The sequence below is a fragment of the Podarcis liolepis genome (genome assembly GCF_965112155.1).
Source record: "Podarcis liolepis genome assembly, chromosome: 6".
NCBI lineage: Eukaryota > Metazoa > Chordata > Lepidosauria > Squamata > Lacertidae > Podarcis > Podarcis liolepis.
Window position 1 is genome coordinate 81694698 of NC_139559.1, and position 17076 is coordinate 81711773.

General features: G+C 40.1%; 1 protein-coding gene across 3 annotated transcripts in view; it reads left to right on the top strand.

Moving 5' to 3' along the window:
* Nucleotides 1-17076, top strand: part of DENND1B (DENN domain containing 1B) — a 173399-nt gene that overhangs the window by 105904 nt on the left and 50419 nt on the right. For all 3 annotated transcript variants that reach the window (XM_083506774.1, XM_083506773.1, XM_083506772.1), the window contains 3 exons: nucleotides 5721-5821; nucleotides 10792-10837; nucleotides 12666-12767. In XM_083506774.1, coding sequence (XP_083362900.1) covers nucleotides 5721-5821; nucleotides 10792-10837; nucleotides 12666-12767 — 249 coding nt within the window. The remainder of the gene's footprint in view (nucleotides 1-5720; nucleotides 5822-10791; nucleotides 10838-12665; nucleotides 12768-17076) is intronic.

The window sequence follows — 17076 nt, forward strand, 5'->3', positions numbered from 1 at the left end:
TTTTTTGAAGACAACAACCCTTTAGTCTTTCTCTCTTCCCAGTCTATTCAGTCCTTTTCTCTTTCTTGTTTTTATTCAGATTAGTTCCTTTTATTTATTGTATTATGAAAAAGCTGTAATAAAATCTTCCAGTAAAAAACACCCCTCCCATTGTTTTTAAACACCAAATTTTCCTATCTCAATGTCCTTCCCTTTCTGCTCCCATGTTGCGGCTATTGCTGTTCTGCCATCTGTGTTCTCTTATGCTCCTCTACCCCACCCTGAATCCATGCAAATCCCGGCTCACGATGCAGTGCTACAGATTCTTCAATGGGAGCTGCATGGTGATGGACTGGTGCAAATATAGTATTGAGAGAAAAATTGAGTTGGAAGATGTTGTTAGTTGAAGGAAAGAAAAGTTGTGAAGTTACAGAGTTGAAAAGTCAAGGAGCTGGAGCTGAATAGCTGCAAGAAATTTAAAAAAGGCTGAAACACTTTTAAGCAAGCCAGAATACTGAAAAGAGTTAGAGAGTAGTTGAGTACTGAAGCAGAAAATGGCCAGGAAGGGAAATAGAAGCTGAACTCAGAGATACATATTGATAAGTATTAGCTTCCTTATGGAAACAGTCCAGAAATATTGGGTGTGAAGACTTATGCCACATGCTTGGTTCTTTGGATTATAGTTAGTGAAAGTTTTAATATTTAAATTCCCAGTTTGTTTCTTTGTAAAGATTACCTGAAAAAAAGTATTTCTTAATGATGATAGAGCATCACGAGGATTTCAGAAATTATTTAGGAAGGTAATTGGAAATGCAGCCAGTGGAATAAACATTAGGGAGGGAGGCAAGCTATTCATTTGCCGAAACATTAAATTATCTCTAGCAAGAAAACAGTAATTAAAATGGCACTTATCTTAAGAAACAATGGGGGAAGAAACACAACTCTGTAAAATTGCAGCTGTTTGGCTAAGAAGTAGGAAGCAAAATTTAATCAGAAATGGGCAGCTTAACAGTGGAATTATGACATCTTTGGCTGCCTGTAGTATAGCTGTCAAGCTTGGGCAGTTCGGTGGTCAATAGTGACATTCTATGTGTCAGTGAACAGAGTCTGTAACCCGCAGTTCACACATTACTGAAGCTCCAACTGTCGAACATTCAAGTCCCTTGGTATTACTGCATCTTCCAGCCTCCCCTGGCTGGCTCATGTTTCATTCTTTGGCAATTTGCCCTAATGATATCCCTCAGGAGCTTTCAGACCCCTCTTCTTTTCCATATTTAATCCTGTTAGATTAATCCGAGCGAAGAGCACACAGGGCTGCACAAAACAGTTGTCTCTTGTTTTTTTTGTTTGTGTGGCTTATTATTATTATTATTTAAAGCATTTTCTTTCCCCACTGCTTTTTCCCCCTTTTTAAATGATAGAAATTTATAACTCAAATGGTAGAATGATTCTGAAATTCAAGCATCCTTCTCTGAAATACCCTAGGTTTGCTCAGGCTGTTCACAGAGGATCTCTATGCAAAAACCCCTTAGAGCATGAGGCATGAACAGCTGTCAGAAGCATTCCCTGACCACTCCTAGGCCGTGCAGTCCAGGTGGCTGGTGCCCCACCCCTTTTCCAGGACCCCTAGGAGAGCCGAGCCTTGATTTCCACCAGCCATTTTCCTTTGTGGGCCTAGATGGCTCTGCTTCTTTCCCTTTTATTTAACTGGACTGCTGTGGTCCCACTCATCTCCCTCAACCCCCCTTCCATATTCTATTCTTTACTTTGGGGGAGCCTAATTTAAGCCCCGTTCTCACGTTAGCAGTGTAGGAGATGCCACAGCATGGCTCTTCCTTGCTGCTATTGGCAAGATGGCAGAATCCCTGACCACAAGGAAGGAATCCACAGAAGTGGCTCCTCTCTCCAGTGGAACCATGTTTTAAATCCCATGCAGTTGCACGGTGATATTGTCAGAATGGGTCCTGTGACATCCATCTTCTAAGAGGTCCCCTCTTGGACAGAGAGTGCTCAACCCCTACTCCTTCTTTTTATTTGTTAGATCTTAAATTTAGCAAATAAAAAGAAGACCTCTTGTCTTATTGCAGTCCCACAATGGTTTCTAAGCTGTCCTCGGTCAGAAGTATACAATGAGTTAAGCAGTTTTCTGTTATAGCAGCAGGAAATGTATAGTAGATTGGCAGAGTCTAAAAATAACAAAGCAATGCAACGGGTTATATTCAGCTTGCTGTATCTGCCCTTGCTGTATCTGCTGGAAAGGAATATATCTCATTCATATGAAATCACTCTAGCTCTCTTTAACAACGGAAGGGGCTTGTCCAAAGGAGCATATTCGTGTTAATCCCTCTCATATTTCAAATGGTGCTAACAATATGAGAAGGCCCCAAACTGGATACTACGCAGAAGAAGGATTGTTTGTCCCCTTTGTGAATTGTACAGCAGGCTGGGCTCTTGAGACAATTGTTAGCAGAGATTAACACCTCATTACAGAGAAGCATGATCCCGGCTTTCATCAAACAAGATGCTGTTTGGGCGTTTATTCAGAAAGTTGTTCCGTAAATGGTGCCAGCTTTGTTCTGTCTTCCTGCCATTTTAGTACCGCCACCCCCCACCCCCACCCCTTCTCATGTTGCTGTAGCGAAGCATATTAGGATTGCCTCACCCTTTGCACACTAAGCTTTTATTCAGATCTCCTGTGCTGCCCTTCCATTTTCCATTATATTGAGTCAGACCACTGGTCCATCTAGTCTGGCATTGTCAGCACTGGCAGCTGCTCTCCAGGGTTTCAGACGGAGGTCTTCTTTCCCAGCCCTACCCAGAAATGCCAAGTATTTTGCATGAAGAACATGCTTCCTTTTCTCTTGGTTTGAGCCACCTTAATGTCACTTGTTTTTTTTACTTAGCAAGATTTGGTGTGGCAAAATTGGAAAAGTGCTTTCCGATTAAAACGAGCACACACTAATGTCCAAAGCTGCATATGGTGGCCTCCCCAGTTTGGCATGTACAGTGGTACCTCTAGATGCGAACGGGATCTGTTCTGAACCACGTAATAATAATAATAATAATTTATTATTTATACCCCGCCCATCTGGCTGGGCCTCCCCAGCCACTCTGGGCGGCTTCCATAAAAACCAAAAATACAATAAAATATCACACGTTAAAAACTTCCCTGAACAGGGCTGCCTTAAGATGTCTTCTGAATGTCAGGTAGTTGTTTATCGCTTTGACATCTGCTGGAAGGGCGTTTCACAGGGCGGGCGCCACTACCGAGAAGGCCCTCTGCCTGGTTCCCTGTAGCTTTGCTTCTCGCAATGAGGGAACCGCCAGAAGGCCCTCGGCGCTGGACCTCACCAGTGACGGCACGTCTGCGCACACGTGCATCGCTTTTCACCACTTCCACGCATGCACGTGACATTGTGAGCGTCTGCGCATGCGCAAGCGGCGAAACCCGGAAGTAACGTGCTCCGTTACTTTGGAGTTGCCGCAGAGTGTAACTCAAATGCGCTCATCCCGAAGCACATTCAACCCGAGGTATGACTGTAGTGTTTAGTAAGGAAAGAGACAGGCATTTCCCGTAACACATCACCTTTCTATGTGTTCCATAATCCATGTTGGAAAAGCATACATGCAAACAAATACTAAATAAAATTGCTGAATAAAAGATTCCACAATGTTGTCAGAAGGAAATTCCTCCCTTCCCGGCCTAAATATGGCTCAGGCGCCAATTTTGGATGAGGTGCCATCTGGGGAAGGGAGGGTGAATTCTTCCTCTCTGTGCAATAAGTTCCCTCCACTCCCCTTCCCCCTGCATCACAGCTAGTCTCTCACTCTAACCTCTGTCACCCCCCAGAACTGGGCTCAGGAAAAACTTATACAGTGGTTCCTCGCAAGACGAAAAGAATCCGTTCTGTGATTCTCTTCGTCTAGCGGTTTTTTCGTCTTGCGAAGCAAGCCCATTGACGGATTAGCGGATTAGCGCTATTAGCGGCTTTTAGCGGCTTATCTGCTGATCGGATCAGCTGATAAGCGGCTTAGCGGCTTAGAAAAAGGGGGGGGGAGGAAAAAAACCAGCAGGAACTCGCAAGACATTGTTGTCTTGCGAAGCAAGCCCATAGGAAATTCGTTTTGCGAAGCACCTCCAAAACGGAAAACTGTCGTCTAGCGAGTTTTCCGTCTTGCGAGGCATTCATCTTGCGGGGCACCACTGTACTTGGTTTCCATAGGAGACTTTACTAAAGCCAAATTAGAGCCTGGGGGAGGGCTTGAGTTAGGGTGAAAGCCTGATGTGTGTGTATGTGAAAGAGAACAAATGTACGTGGCGTGAAAGAGTGTGGGATGGCCAGCCCACTTTCAACTTACCCACGCCCACTTTCAGTTTGGCCACACCTACCGTGGTGGCATGTGGCTCCTGGAAAGTTAGCCACAAGGGAATGCTGCAAAAGTTCCCTAAATAGATTTCGACTGTCATCCTATGCACAGCTGCCTGAGAGTAACCCCCGAAATAAACTGGTATAGATAGGATTGCTCTCCAAACAGTTGTTTTCAGCTCACTGCAGTACAGTGGTACCTTGGTTCTCAAATGCCTTGGTACTCAAACAACTTGGAACCCAAACACTGCAAACTTGGAAGTAAGTGTTTCAGTTTGCGAACTATTTTCGGAAGCCAAATTTACTCTGTTTTGAGTGTTACACTTCCATTTTAAGTGCCACACTTTCGTTTTGAGTGTTACGCGGAGGTCTGTCTGTTTTTGCTATTTATTTAGAGTTTTTGTTTTTGTGGCTTTTTGTTTTTTTGTGACTTGTGTGGAACCCAGTTCAGCTGCTGATTGATTGATTGATTGTGTGACTGCAGTACATTGTTTATTACTTTCATTTTATGGATCAATGGTCTCGTTAGACAGTAAAATTCATATTAAATTGCTGTTTTAGGGGTTGTTTCTAAAATTCTGGAATGGATTAATCCATTTTGCATTACTTTCTCTGGGAAAGCGCGCCTTGGTTTTGGAATGGACTTCCATAACGTATTAAGTTTGAGAACCAAGGTACCACTGTGTGAACTAGAGAAAACAAAACATTAGTCTTTTTTTTACTACTTTCTATTACCTATATATTTGCCTGTAGCAGTTGAGTTTTTCAGGAGCCTTTTTCTGTTTAGTTTAATTATAGGCGTCACTTTTAATTTTCATGGGGATGGGGGTGGGGGGAGTTTATTCCATTATGTGTTCCTGTAAGAAGTCTTCTACTTTTGTTCATAATCAGAGTATTTTGGATCTATTTGTCTAATAATCCTGGGCAATGATAGCAGCCCAGGGAGAAAATTATTTAAAAACAAAACATCCTCTGCTGTGATCACAGTCTGAATAGTACCTGAGTATGGGAGGGCAGCAGAACTAGTTGCCTTTGTCGCTTTCTGTGGCAGTATTGTTCCTGTAGATTCATGTCTCAAGAAAAATATTTGTTTGAGGAAGGCTTGCAAATCTGAATCGGCTCATTTTGAAATGAGAACACAACTGTTTCTCTATGCCTTTATGAGAATGCGACTAATTGTGGTGTTGCCTTTATATTGTTTATATTCATATGACATTCATTCAGATGTTTTAGATACATCTCAGTTCTTGGTAAAATACATTTCAGTTCTTGGTAAAATGTATTCTGCCTTGGAAATTTCTTTTCTTGGTGTTTAAATTAAAATCAGGAATTTGTTACTTTGTTCTCAGCTCTGTGTTTTGTTTTTACTTTTAGTTAACTGCTTGCATTCATGGGTCATCCGCATTGCTATATCCAATGTACTGGCAACACATATACATCCCAGTGCTCCCTCCACATCTGCTGGACTACTGCTGGTAAGATAGAAAAAAATATATTATTTCCCACTATGGCGACAATCCTTTGCATGCTTTACTAGGAGGCAGCTGCACTGAACACAGTGGGACTTCCTTCTGATTAAACATGCATCAAATTGCATTGTGTGATAATTATGCAAGGTATAAAGCATTCTAAAATGCACTCCTATAGATTGCTTGTTACTATTTCCAACTTCTAGATCGGAACTGACTTGCCTAATGCTGCCCAGTTACAAAGCAGCAGGACTTGGATTCAAACCCAGATTTAAATTCAACATTGATCATTGGTTCGCTGACTAAAACGTGACCACGTTCAACAATGAAATCTCTTTTAAGCCAACAAAACCGAATGTCATATGCAGCAGTTTCTGCATACACAAAATGGCATTCCCCCAGCCCAAGTAATCTATTCACATTCGCAAGGTGTGACATTACAAAGATATCCTTGACATTTCTGATGTTTGTGAGCCGTATGGAAGTCGTAAGTGACTTTTTCAGCTACTGTTTCTCTCTGTCTTATTTACCCAAGAAGGAGCGAGCACTAAGGTGGTTTTTAGGTAGTTTGCTGCCAGAATTATCTACATTCTGGGGAAATATTGTTGCAGTTCAGCTCATTCTAGCTTCCCCTGCTTTATCCAACATCCCCTACTGCTTCGTGATACAGTATCATTGTGTCTCAGGTGAACCTGGTGTTAGGTCATCTGTGCCTACGATGCATGTCATGAATGAGGGACATAAATTGGTCCCAGCACACATTCCCTATGTTGCAAGTCATTCCCCTGCTGAATCCCTTCTGTGACCCTTGTATTTTGCTGGCCACGTGCATCTGAGCACAAAAGACTATGCTATGACAGATAATCAATACCATCAAAATGGGCACCTGTTTGGGAAAATGCAGGGCAAGCTGCATGCAATATGAACTTTATATATATATGTAAAAACAATATTGGGAGAGCTCCCAACTTTGGTTTCAGATCACTTTGATTGTTCTATTTATGTGCAGTGGCTGTTGAAAATCCATAAATGCAGAAAAGAGTGGGTTGTGTTCTCTCATAAGGGAAAAAGCCTATCAAGGGATGCTGAAGGACTTGTGTTGGATAACCAGCAGAGCAATGCAACTATTGTGGGTATTTTGCAAATAATTTTTGGGTAGCCATTCTAGCACCAGCTGCATCTCACAGCAAGTGAACAAAATATTAGGATTATCAGATCCTAGATGGAATCCAGATGCCATTGACTGGACTGGACATGGTCTGGACAGAATGCTTGTCCCATTTGCTGGCAGGTTATTGGGCTTAAAAATACTGGAATTCTCTAGCTTAGAACATCTAATTTTATGTTTTGATGAAGATGATAAAATAACAGTATTTTAATATTCTTTTGGAAGCCACCCAGAGTGGCTGGGGAAACCCAGCCAGATGGGCGGGGTATAAATTATTATTATTATTATTATTATTATTATTATTATTATTATTATTATTATTATAAATATAAGTAAAATAAACTTTTAAAACATTGCAGAAGCTACACCAAATAATCATGTATGAAAATATATTTGTAAATTGCAACCTCATCCTGATCCAAACGTATGAATCTTATTTAATAGTCATCAGCTCACAACCTTTTTATTTCTTTCTATTGATCAGATCTGGGTGCCTTTTAACAAAATAAACCAGAGCAAATCTTCCCTCCCCCCCTTTACATAAAGATGTCTAGAGATGAAAGGCAACAATCATCTATGTATGTGTAGTCATTTGATGTTTTCTGATCTCTTTTATGGTCCCCATGGCCTTTGTTGTTTCAGTGCAATCTACTACATTCTTTAAAATATCCCTTCTGTCAGGCGAAATATTTCCCAAATGAGGGAGGAGGGCTGTTTTTCTGCCACCATTGCCTTCTCAAGTTGTCATCCAGCAGAGCTTTTCCAAGTGGTGAATGGGCTTTTGTCATCTGGTTAAGAGAGTTTTGCTCGGAAGCCACTTGTGACAACTTTGCAAGGCGCTTCAGGCACAAAAGCAGTTTGGACAGAGTTGGATGCCACAGTCTAATGGAGGCATCCAGAGTGGTACTGAGTTCCCTTAAAGAAGTACAGCTTCAGGCATGCTTGGGAGACTGTGATGACTTGTATTCATTATAGTCCGTCTTCAGGTCTAGCCATGGTACTGAAATTGCTGTGGTTGCTTTCCCTGATTGATTACATTTGTCAGGAAATGGGGAGGGGGGATGACTCTGCCTTTTCTCCTTGATCTTGTGGTGATTTTTGATACTGTTGGGTGTCTCAGAGAAGTGGGGGCTTGGCAGCATTGTACTTTGGTGGTACCTCCTGGATCATGTCCAGAAAGTAGTTATGGGAGGCTATTGTTCAGCACCATGGGAGTGGTCCTGTTGTTTCCTGCAGGGTTCCATCTTGTTTCCTATGCTATTTAATATTGTGTTGTTATGTTATGTTATGTTATGTTATGTTATGTTATGTTATGTTATGTTATGTTATGTTATGTTATGTTATGTTATGTTATATTAGTGGGTGAAACCCATCTCTATATCACTGCTCCATCTGAATCAAGAGAGGCGGCCGATATGTTAGACCAGTGTCTGGAGTTGGCGATGAACTAGATGTGAGCCAGTCAGTAAATCCTGAAAAGACAGGGGTGTTAGGTGTCATGAGTTCTCATGTCCAGGAGGTGGGGAGATAGCATGTCCTAGATGGGGTTGCACACCCCTGGAAGGATCAGGCCCAAAACTTGGGTGTGATTCTTGATTCAGCCTTGTCACTTGAGGCTCAGGTAGCTTTGGTAACTAGGAAAGCTCCCCCCCCCCAGCTCCTGCTGGTTCAGCAGTTCTGACCCCTTTTGAATGGATATGACTTGGCCAAAGTAGTCCATGCCTTGGTACCTTCCAGATGGGATTATTGCAATGCACCCATGTGGAGCTGGCCCATGAAAACTCGGAAAACTCAGCTCATCCCTGATGCAGTGACCAGATTACTGGCTGGGTTTCCTTTAAAACTCACATAATCCCTGTTTTAAAACAGCTGTACTGGCTGCCAGTTTGATTCTGGGCCCAATTAGGTTTAAAGCCCTAATTGATTTAGGCCTCAAGTGTCTGAAAGACTGCCTTCTTCCCTACATACTCTTTTGGGTGTTAAGATTAGCATAAGTGGCCTTCTTGGTAGTTCCTCTGCCCTCAGCTGTTTTGAAGCGGCCGATGATAAATATTTTTTATTTATTTATGCCCTGCCCACCCAGCTGGGTTTCCCCAGCCACTCTGGGCAGCTTACAGAAGCAGGCTCTGCCTGCAAAAGTGTGTGTCTGGCTCCTTCATTGTACAGCTTCCATCATATGCCAAAGATGTACCTCTTTACCCTGGCCTTTGACATTTAAGGTATATATATTTTAGGACCCACTCTGGTTATGATTGCAAGTTGTTTTAAACTGTTTTTAATACTGTATTTTATATTGCTGTCACCTCCCATGGATGGTTAATAAAGCTAATCATCATAATTACTTTGGAGGTGGCCAAGAGGGGGGATAATTGATGTAGTAGAGCAGTTCTGGAAACAACAAGAGCTACCAGCATTTTGAGACTTCAGACTTCCAGTACTGAAGAAAAGAAACCATGTATAACCAAAACTCTTTGTAGCAGTCCAGCAAGGCATAACATTGTCGTGGGGATTTGATCTATTTTTAAAATGCAATAATTTCAAATACACACTGTGACACAGGTGAAAGAGAATTTTCCTGCATATATTCAATATCACTTCAATTAATTTCCTGTAGCTTTATCATACAGGTTGTAATAACTGATCGTGAAGTGACAAGGTTACTCATAACGACAGCTATATCTAATCGCCAAAGAGAATGGTTGTGTCATCATATGTCACATTATGTCATTTTCTCTGGTCACAGTCCTGCCTTCCCTGTGGGGAGGTTTTCAGTGAAATTTCCAGTTGGATGTTAGATGCCATGACTTTCTGATCAATTAGCAAGGAGCAAAGGAGAATGAGTCAGTCTAGACCCCAGCTTTAGCCACTCCACACAAGGATTCTCTTGGTTAATTCCCTCGATTCCTCACCATGAAGCACTCAGTGTGAGTGGCTAATATGTGGAGTCTTTGAATAGCCTAGTTCAGCTTTCCTCTAACCTTGTGTGCTCCAGGTCTTTTGAAATAGAAAACCCATCAGCTCTAGTCAATGTGGCCCAAAGCTGATGGAAATTGTATTCCAAAATATCAGAAGAGCACCAGATTGGGGAAGACTAGTCTGGTGGTATGAATGGAGGTGTGCAATGTCATCACCCGGTACAGTATCTCATACTCTGCCCCTGCACACAGAGGGCAGGATTACTCTATACTATAGTGACACTTCACATAATGAAGCAGCTATGGCAAGCTTAACCTAAAAAAATCTACTTCTGTAATAGTTGAACTCTGATTTTAAATTTTTAACTGTATGGTTTTATTGTTGTAAGATGCTCAGATTTTTTTAAAAAATAAATAGTTCTATATAAATACTTTTTATAACTTACTTTAAAATGAGTAATTAGGAAATCAACTTAAATATGCTGGGCTGAAACCTGGGGGGGGGAGTGCTATCATAAATGAAAGCTTGTGCATAGTATCCTCTGGACCACATATCTCCAGCCTTTTAGGACCCAAGACCCACTTTTAAACCAAACATGCATTTAGAGACCCATTTCTTAATTTCTACCATATATTTTCATGGTGGTGATGCTCCTGTTGTGATTCACCTTGGATCATGGCACAACCCATTTGTGCATCCTGACCTGTCAATTGAAGATGAGATCTCTAGACCGATTGCCATTCTTAAATATCCACTGTCACACCGCCATTGAAAGTTGCAAACTACCATCTTACAGTAACTTTGCAGGCAAATACGGCAAAGTGAATGGAGATGCTAGCCTTTTAGGTTTTCTAACTGTAGTTCACTTTGTTTCATTTTCTTTTAATTTCAGTGCACCCATGCCATACTTGATTGGAGTTCACTTCAGTTTAATGGAGGTGAGTCAGGCTGCCTTTTCATTTCTCTATACATTTGGCGCATGAGCATATATATATATATATATATGTGTGTGTGTGTGTGTGTGTGTGTGTATGGTTTGTTCTCCTACAACTTCCTCCTTTGTCCTGAAAAGTATTCAGAGTGAAAAAAGTGAAGCTATCTTCAGCAGAAATTTGAAAAGTAACCCTGGCATTATTGCAGGAGATGAACTGGAAACGACTGTACGGAAAGTGGGTCCCTTCAGCGACATGTGCTTTTATTTGGTATCCTGTGTTGCTGGGAAATGGAATTAGATGGGGGATTCACATTTTCAGTTGCTGCAGTGTAGGAGTACATTTCTTCGGGTGAACCACCGAACCTATCCTGAATATTCCTCAGCCTGTTTTTCTCCTTCTTTTGTGGTCCTTTTCAGAATGGGCATTTGCTAGCACTGCAACGGTCACTTTGTACTCTGCACTTTTTTGCAGCATCTAGGCCTCTAATATGGAAGGGGAGGTAACTGGAAAAGAAAGAGAACCAGCTGCTTGCTACATGCTGTTATTGATTATATATTGCTTCTTAAAATATATAGCTAATAAGTGAATACTGATTTTTCAGATAGCTAGTGTTTGTGTGTGTACAACTTGTTGCTTGGTAACAAGTAAGTTACATGTGTGATTTTTTTCCTGGTATTTCATTCAGATATTATATAGCATGTTGTATATATGTATCTTATAGGAAGTAATCTATGTCTTGGCAAGTTTGAAGAATTACACCTGTTATACAGCTTCCTTGGCAGGACTGGTGCTTATTTTGTTGTTTTAGCTGGAATATGATAGAACTTTTTCCTAAGGAATTTGAAAGCATCAGATGCATGAACTTGAGTGAGATTCATCACAGGTGATTCATAACCCCACCAAATGTACCTACTTCTGATAGGCCCCCTCTTACCCCAGTTTGTCAGAAGGCAAAGAAAGTGCTCCAAGATGGCAGCAGTGAAGCTTTTTTTGCTTGTAGTTCAGTTAGTAACTGTAGTGGCCTGTGGGGCTGGGCAGATTCTTCAAAATCAACTTTTTTGGACTGGTCATGTTGTGCGGATGCCTGATTATCGTCTTCCAAAGCAACTACTCTATTCCAAACTTATAAATGGAAAGCGTAATGCTGGTAGTCAACAAAAGAGGTTCAAAGACTCTCTCAAGGCAAATCTTTAAAAATGTAGTATAAACACCGACAACTGGGAAACACTGGCCTGCAAGCGCTCCAGTTGGAGAACAGCCCTTATCAAAGGTATCATGGGCTTTGAAGATGCTCAAACTCAGGACAAAAGGGAGAAATGTGCTAAGAAGACGGCATGCTTGGCAAACCCTCACCGTGATCGACCCCCGCCCAGAAACCTAAGGATGTGTGGATCCAGAATTGGCCTCCACAGTCACTTACGGACTCACTATTAAAACCGTGTTCATGGAAGACAATCTTACTCGGCTATGAGTGATCACCAAAGCAGAAAGAAGAATTCAGTGGCATACTGTATCTGATCCTAGAGAACTATACAACCCCCATGATAAATAGCCTGATCCTCTATGCATTTGTTTAATCCCGCTTTAAAGCCATGTAAGATAGCAGACATTTGCCATATCTTCTGGTGATTAATTCCATAAGTTAATTTTGTGTTGTGTAAAGATTCTCTGCTGGCCCTTAGGACAAGAAGAAGCAGGCTAGGAAAAATATGGCCATATTTCTTTATGTTCCTACTCTGCTGAATCCCCAGTTACCAGTAGCATTTTACCTTATTAAAATAAGCAAATGATGCATTAAGATGCTTGTAACCAATTTTGTTTCCTTGTACAGAGAGTGAAAAGTAAATCACTGGAGGATGTGGTGATGCTAAACGTTGACACAAACACTTTGGAAACTCCATTTAATGACCTGAGCAACCTACCAAGTGAAGTGGTAAGCCTGAGAGGTTTCATTCGTTGGTTTTATCCTCTTAGCTGCTTGAATCGCTGACGTTCTTGCCTGCTTTTACTAGCAGAAATGAAAAGAATGCCCCTCCCCCCACAAAAATAACACTCTGCCACCAGCTGTATATTTCCTATTTAAGAGTGTTTGGTGTGGGGTTTTTTTACCTGTTTTTGACAGTTGAGGACACGTTGAGTGGAGCATCATGCTTCGTATTGTAAAAAAAAGAAAGAGAAAAAAGATAATTATAAAGCTAGCTGCATTCATTAGGCATAGCTGCTTTAAACGCAAGAGTCTCTTCATCTCATTTTAATCATTATATTACAAAGTAGGCATTTCTGTCTGCCTAGTGGCATATCTTGCAAAAGAAGAAGAAGAAGAAGAAGAGTTTTTGAAGGCAAAAAGAAGAAGGGGGCCAATTATCGGCTTCTGGTTCCCTGCCACCTGCCAGCACATCTCCTTTTAATTAATGATCTGATGACACTGGTCAATATAATAAGAAATGCTTGTACAGTTGGGGTCAGAAAATGCACACTTTGATCTCATTCAACTTTCTGAAACATTTATTTGTTTTCTCTAAATTATTTCAGTTTTATTTTAATCTCTTCTATCCTGCTGAGGGCTGCATGAACTGAAAATCCTACTCTGTTTGTCATTTGCTTTGGCAGAGCAAAGACTGCTTACTTATAATTCTATTTGTAAATTAAACTGCAAACCCAGTTTGTCATAAAAGACATTGGATCCTTTTGAAAATGACGAAAACTGTCTTTTGTCTGTAAAGGAAGATAAATTAAATGCCAGTTCCTCCTGGACTTTGATCTTATAGAGATTTTCCCCTCCTGCTGCTTATAATGGAACATATTCTACATTTCATGTTAAATAAGATCTCTCCCCCCAAAATAGCATTTTACTTTCCCTCACTATCCTGCATCATGGTTCTGAAAAAAATGCTCAAATTATCATACTGTGTGCATTTTTGAAGCAGAATTGAGTAAAAGCTGTTGTTACATATCTAGATGTTGGTAAATGTTCCATAATGAGAAAGAAATAATAATCTATTATTCATAAAATGAGTGCTAGGTTTTATGTGCTTTTTAAGAAATATGCCACAGTTCAAGGCAATAGGACAGTGAAGGCATTTTTATATTTTTATTTTCATTGTAAATTAATTTGAGACCACAAGTTATTTAGTTCCTGTATTAAATTATCATATACTTTTTGAAGTAATTAATCTTGACGAGAAGCAGATTAAATATTCAGCTGAATACATTTGTTCTTCGCTGTTGGGTGGGAGTGGGGGCAGAAAAAAAGAAACAAAAATTGGTGTTTTCTCGACTGATTGTGGTGCTCAAATTATTTTTAGATGTAGAACCCACCTTATCCACAAGTCTACTTATTCTCATAAATTTGAATCATATTTTATTGTGCCAAAAACAAACCACTCATTCCTTAATCTTAATACATATATGTTGACCTTGCCGCCTGAATCACCGAAATGAAATTAGCTTATTAGACCCTGAAGCTAGAGTAGTTTCAAAGCGCATGCAGAGTTCTGAACACACAGGGGACTCTCAGTTCTCTTTTGTGAACAGCAGAATGCACTTTGCACCCAGTGGGGATTTCCCATTACATAGGGGCTTTTTTGTGTGTCTATAGGTTACAACCCAGCTCTCTTTATGCTCACTAGTCAAAACTGGCTAGAGGGATTGTGTAAACTTATGCAAAATGATGGGCGAGTCACAACTTCATCATGCGAATTTTACAGTTTCCTTAATGACCATATCTTGGCTTGGCATGAGAGGAAACAACATTTCTGAGGCCCATTTTACACACACACAACTAACAGTACTAATAACAACTGAGTACAATTTCTGCATCCCTGTATGCCTTTGTTTTCTAACTGAAAATATATATACAGAGATTTCCTAAAACAAGTACATCCAGTGGGGAGATGTCTGAGGCTTTTGAATAATCTCACCAAGATACCCTGGATTAAATATGGTACCTTAAGGTCCCTAGGTACTTCAAATGCCATATTTACTCAAGTCGAATGCACCATCAAATCTAATGAGCACCACTATTCTCAGAACCTTGAAACCAAAAAAAGTATTTGCTGGCGAATGTAAATGTGCCTTCGGATCTAATGTGCACCTTAATTTTCACAACACAATTTGGCCAAAAAAGTGAGTGTTAGATTCAAGTAAATACAGGAGCTCACTGAGCTCTTACATGAGCAGACTCACTTTTTCACATGGTATGTGCACTGGATTCTTGTACCTCTTTGAATGGGGGCAAATAGTAAGTGAAAACACTTCAACCTTTTTGGATCAGTGTCTGCAGCTACATGCAAGCCTACAAGCTACTGGTATTAATTAGGTTTTCTTGTATTCACTCAGTAAACAACAGGATTTTTACAAAGGTGCTTCACTGTATAAAATATATAGCAAAATAAGGAAATACCTTATGCATACTCCATAATTCGATTCCACCCCCTCTGCTAAAACAAGGTTTGTTTTGTTATTTGATATTTTTGCTGTCCTGATCCCTTTCATTCTACCTCTACCATAAAAACCTTCCTCATGGAGCTAATTTGTTAATTAAAAACACATACAGGCATAGGCTATGTGCACTGTGCAGCTAAGCAGCCTCTACAGACTTTTTACTTGATAATCTGATAAAGGGCAACACTGTATTATTCAACAGTAAGAGTAAGTATTCATATGCCTGTATCAGTGTTGACAGTAAATTGCAACAATATTGTTGACATTCTATTGAGTAACCATAAGTCCAAAAAAACTGATGCCAAATTTTATAAGTATTTACACAATTATTTAATATACGGTAGATGTAGGTATATACCTGCATATATGACATAAGGCTCATCATTTTATATCTGTAATCTCTCATTGCCAACTTTTATATTCAAAAAGATAAAAAAGAGTAGCAGTGAAGGCAACTGAAAAATGAAGGATAAACATATGAAGTTTTACTGCCATTGTCTAAAAACTAATTTTTTTTGTTGAAAAAAGATTTCCTTAAACAGCAATGTTCTCAAATTAGAATGGCTTCAGTGACTTGTGATCCCCCCCCCCACATGAAGGCTAAAGCTTATATCGTTATATAAAGTTTATATCTACTGTTCAGCCTACAGTAGTTTTAACAGCATATGTTCTCAGTACTGTTTAATATGGAAATGTCTCACTTACTGTGGACGGTTTTTCATTCTAAAGAAAAAGTTATCAGTTGAAATCTGAAAAACATTACTGTTCGGCATTGTGCCTAATCAACTCTTTAATAAATTACCTGAGACTTAACGGGCCTTTTTAAATCATTCGCCAAAGCATTTAAATTATACTTACAGGCTAGATGACTTTCTATGCATGTGAACTCTATTAGTTTGTCAGATTGACCAGTGGTCTCGACTGTTCAGAGGTCAGCGGTCACAGTTGTCCTGAATTACCCGTCCTTTTTTTCATGTGGACCCTCTGCTGTGTTGTGTGCTGTAATCTTCTTAATGGCTTCATTCCAATATTCACACATAATATTTTAGATTTATTGACTGTTAGTAATACTACCATGCCAGTAGCAGTTCCGCTACTCCTAAGGTATTCAAAATTGGAAAAATAAATCAATGTAAGGCTTTTCGGGAATCCTTTGTTTCTCTTTCAGGAGGAAAAAGCCCTATTCCTGTCTTCTGCCAAACATACTTGGCTTTTGCAATACATCATTTCACTGTGCATTTGTCTCACACTTGAGAGATATAGCCTCCTCCCCTAAACGGATAGTGGCTTCATTAGGAACAGAAGTTTACTTTTGATACAGTAGTTTAATAATTCTCATTAGTTTTTCTTGTACGCCAGTTAGATTGGAGTCCTGAAGTGTGGCAGAAATCAGTAGGGATGAGAATCAAACAACCTAATTCATGATTCTAATAAATGTGTGAGATTGTATCTATGTGTATATCCATGGTGTGTGTATGTGTGTGTGTGTGTGTGTAATATACTAATCTGAAGTACCAACATAGTGTTCATCTCTTAATTTGAGACTCCTTCGGGTAGTGATAAAGCAGGATATCAAATCCAAACTCTTCTTCTTCATCATCTCTTAATTTGTAGTACTGAATTCATTTTATTTCTTTGTTTAAAGTATTTATGTACTGTGTTCGGAGGCAAAGTCCTCCTGAAGTGGCTTACAAATGATTAAAATTCCAACCACAAAGGTAAAAGAGTAGCAATTTAAAGCCATGCTCGTAACATACATAAAAGATCCAAACGGAAACAGTTCAAATATTGGACCATAT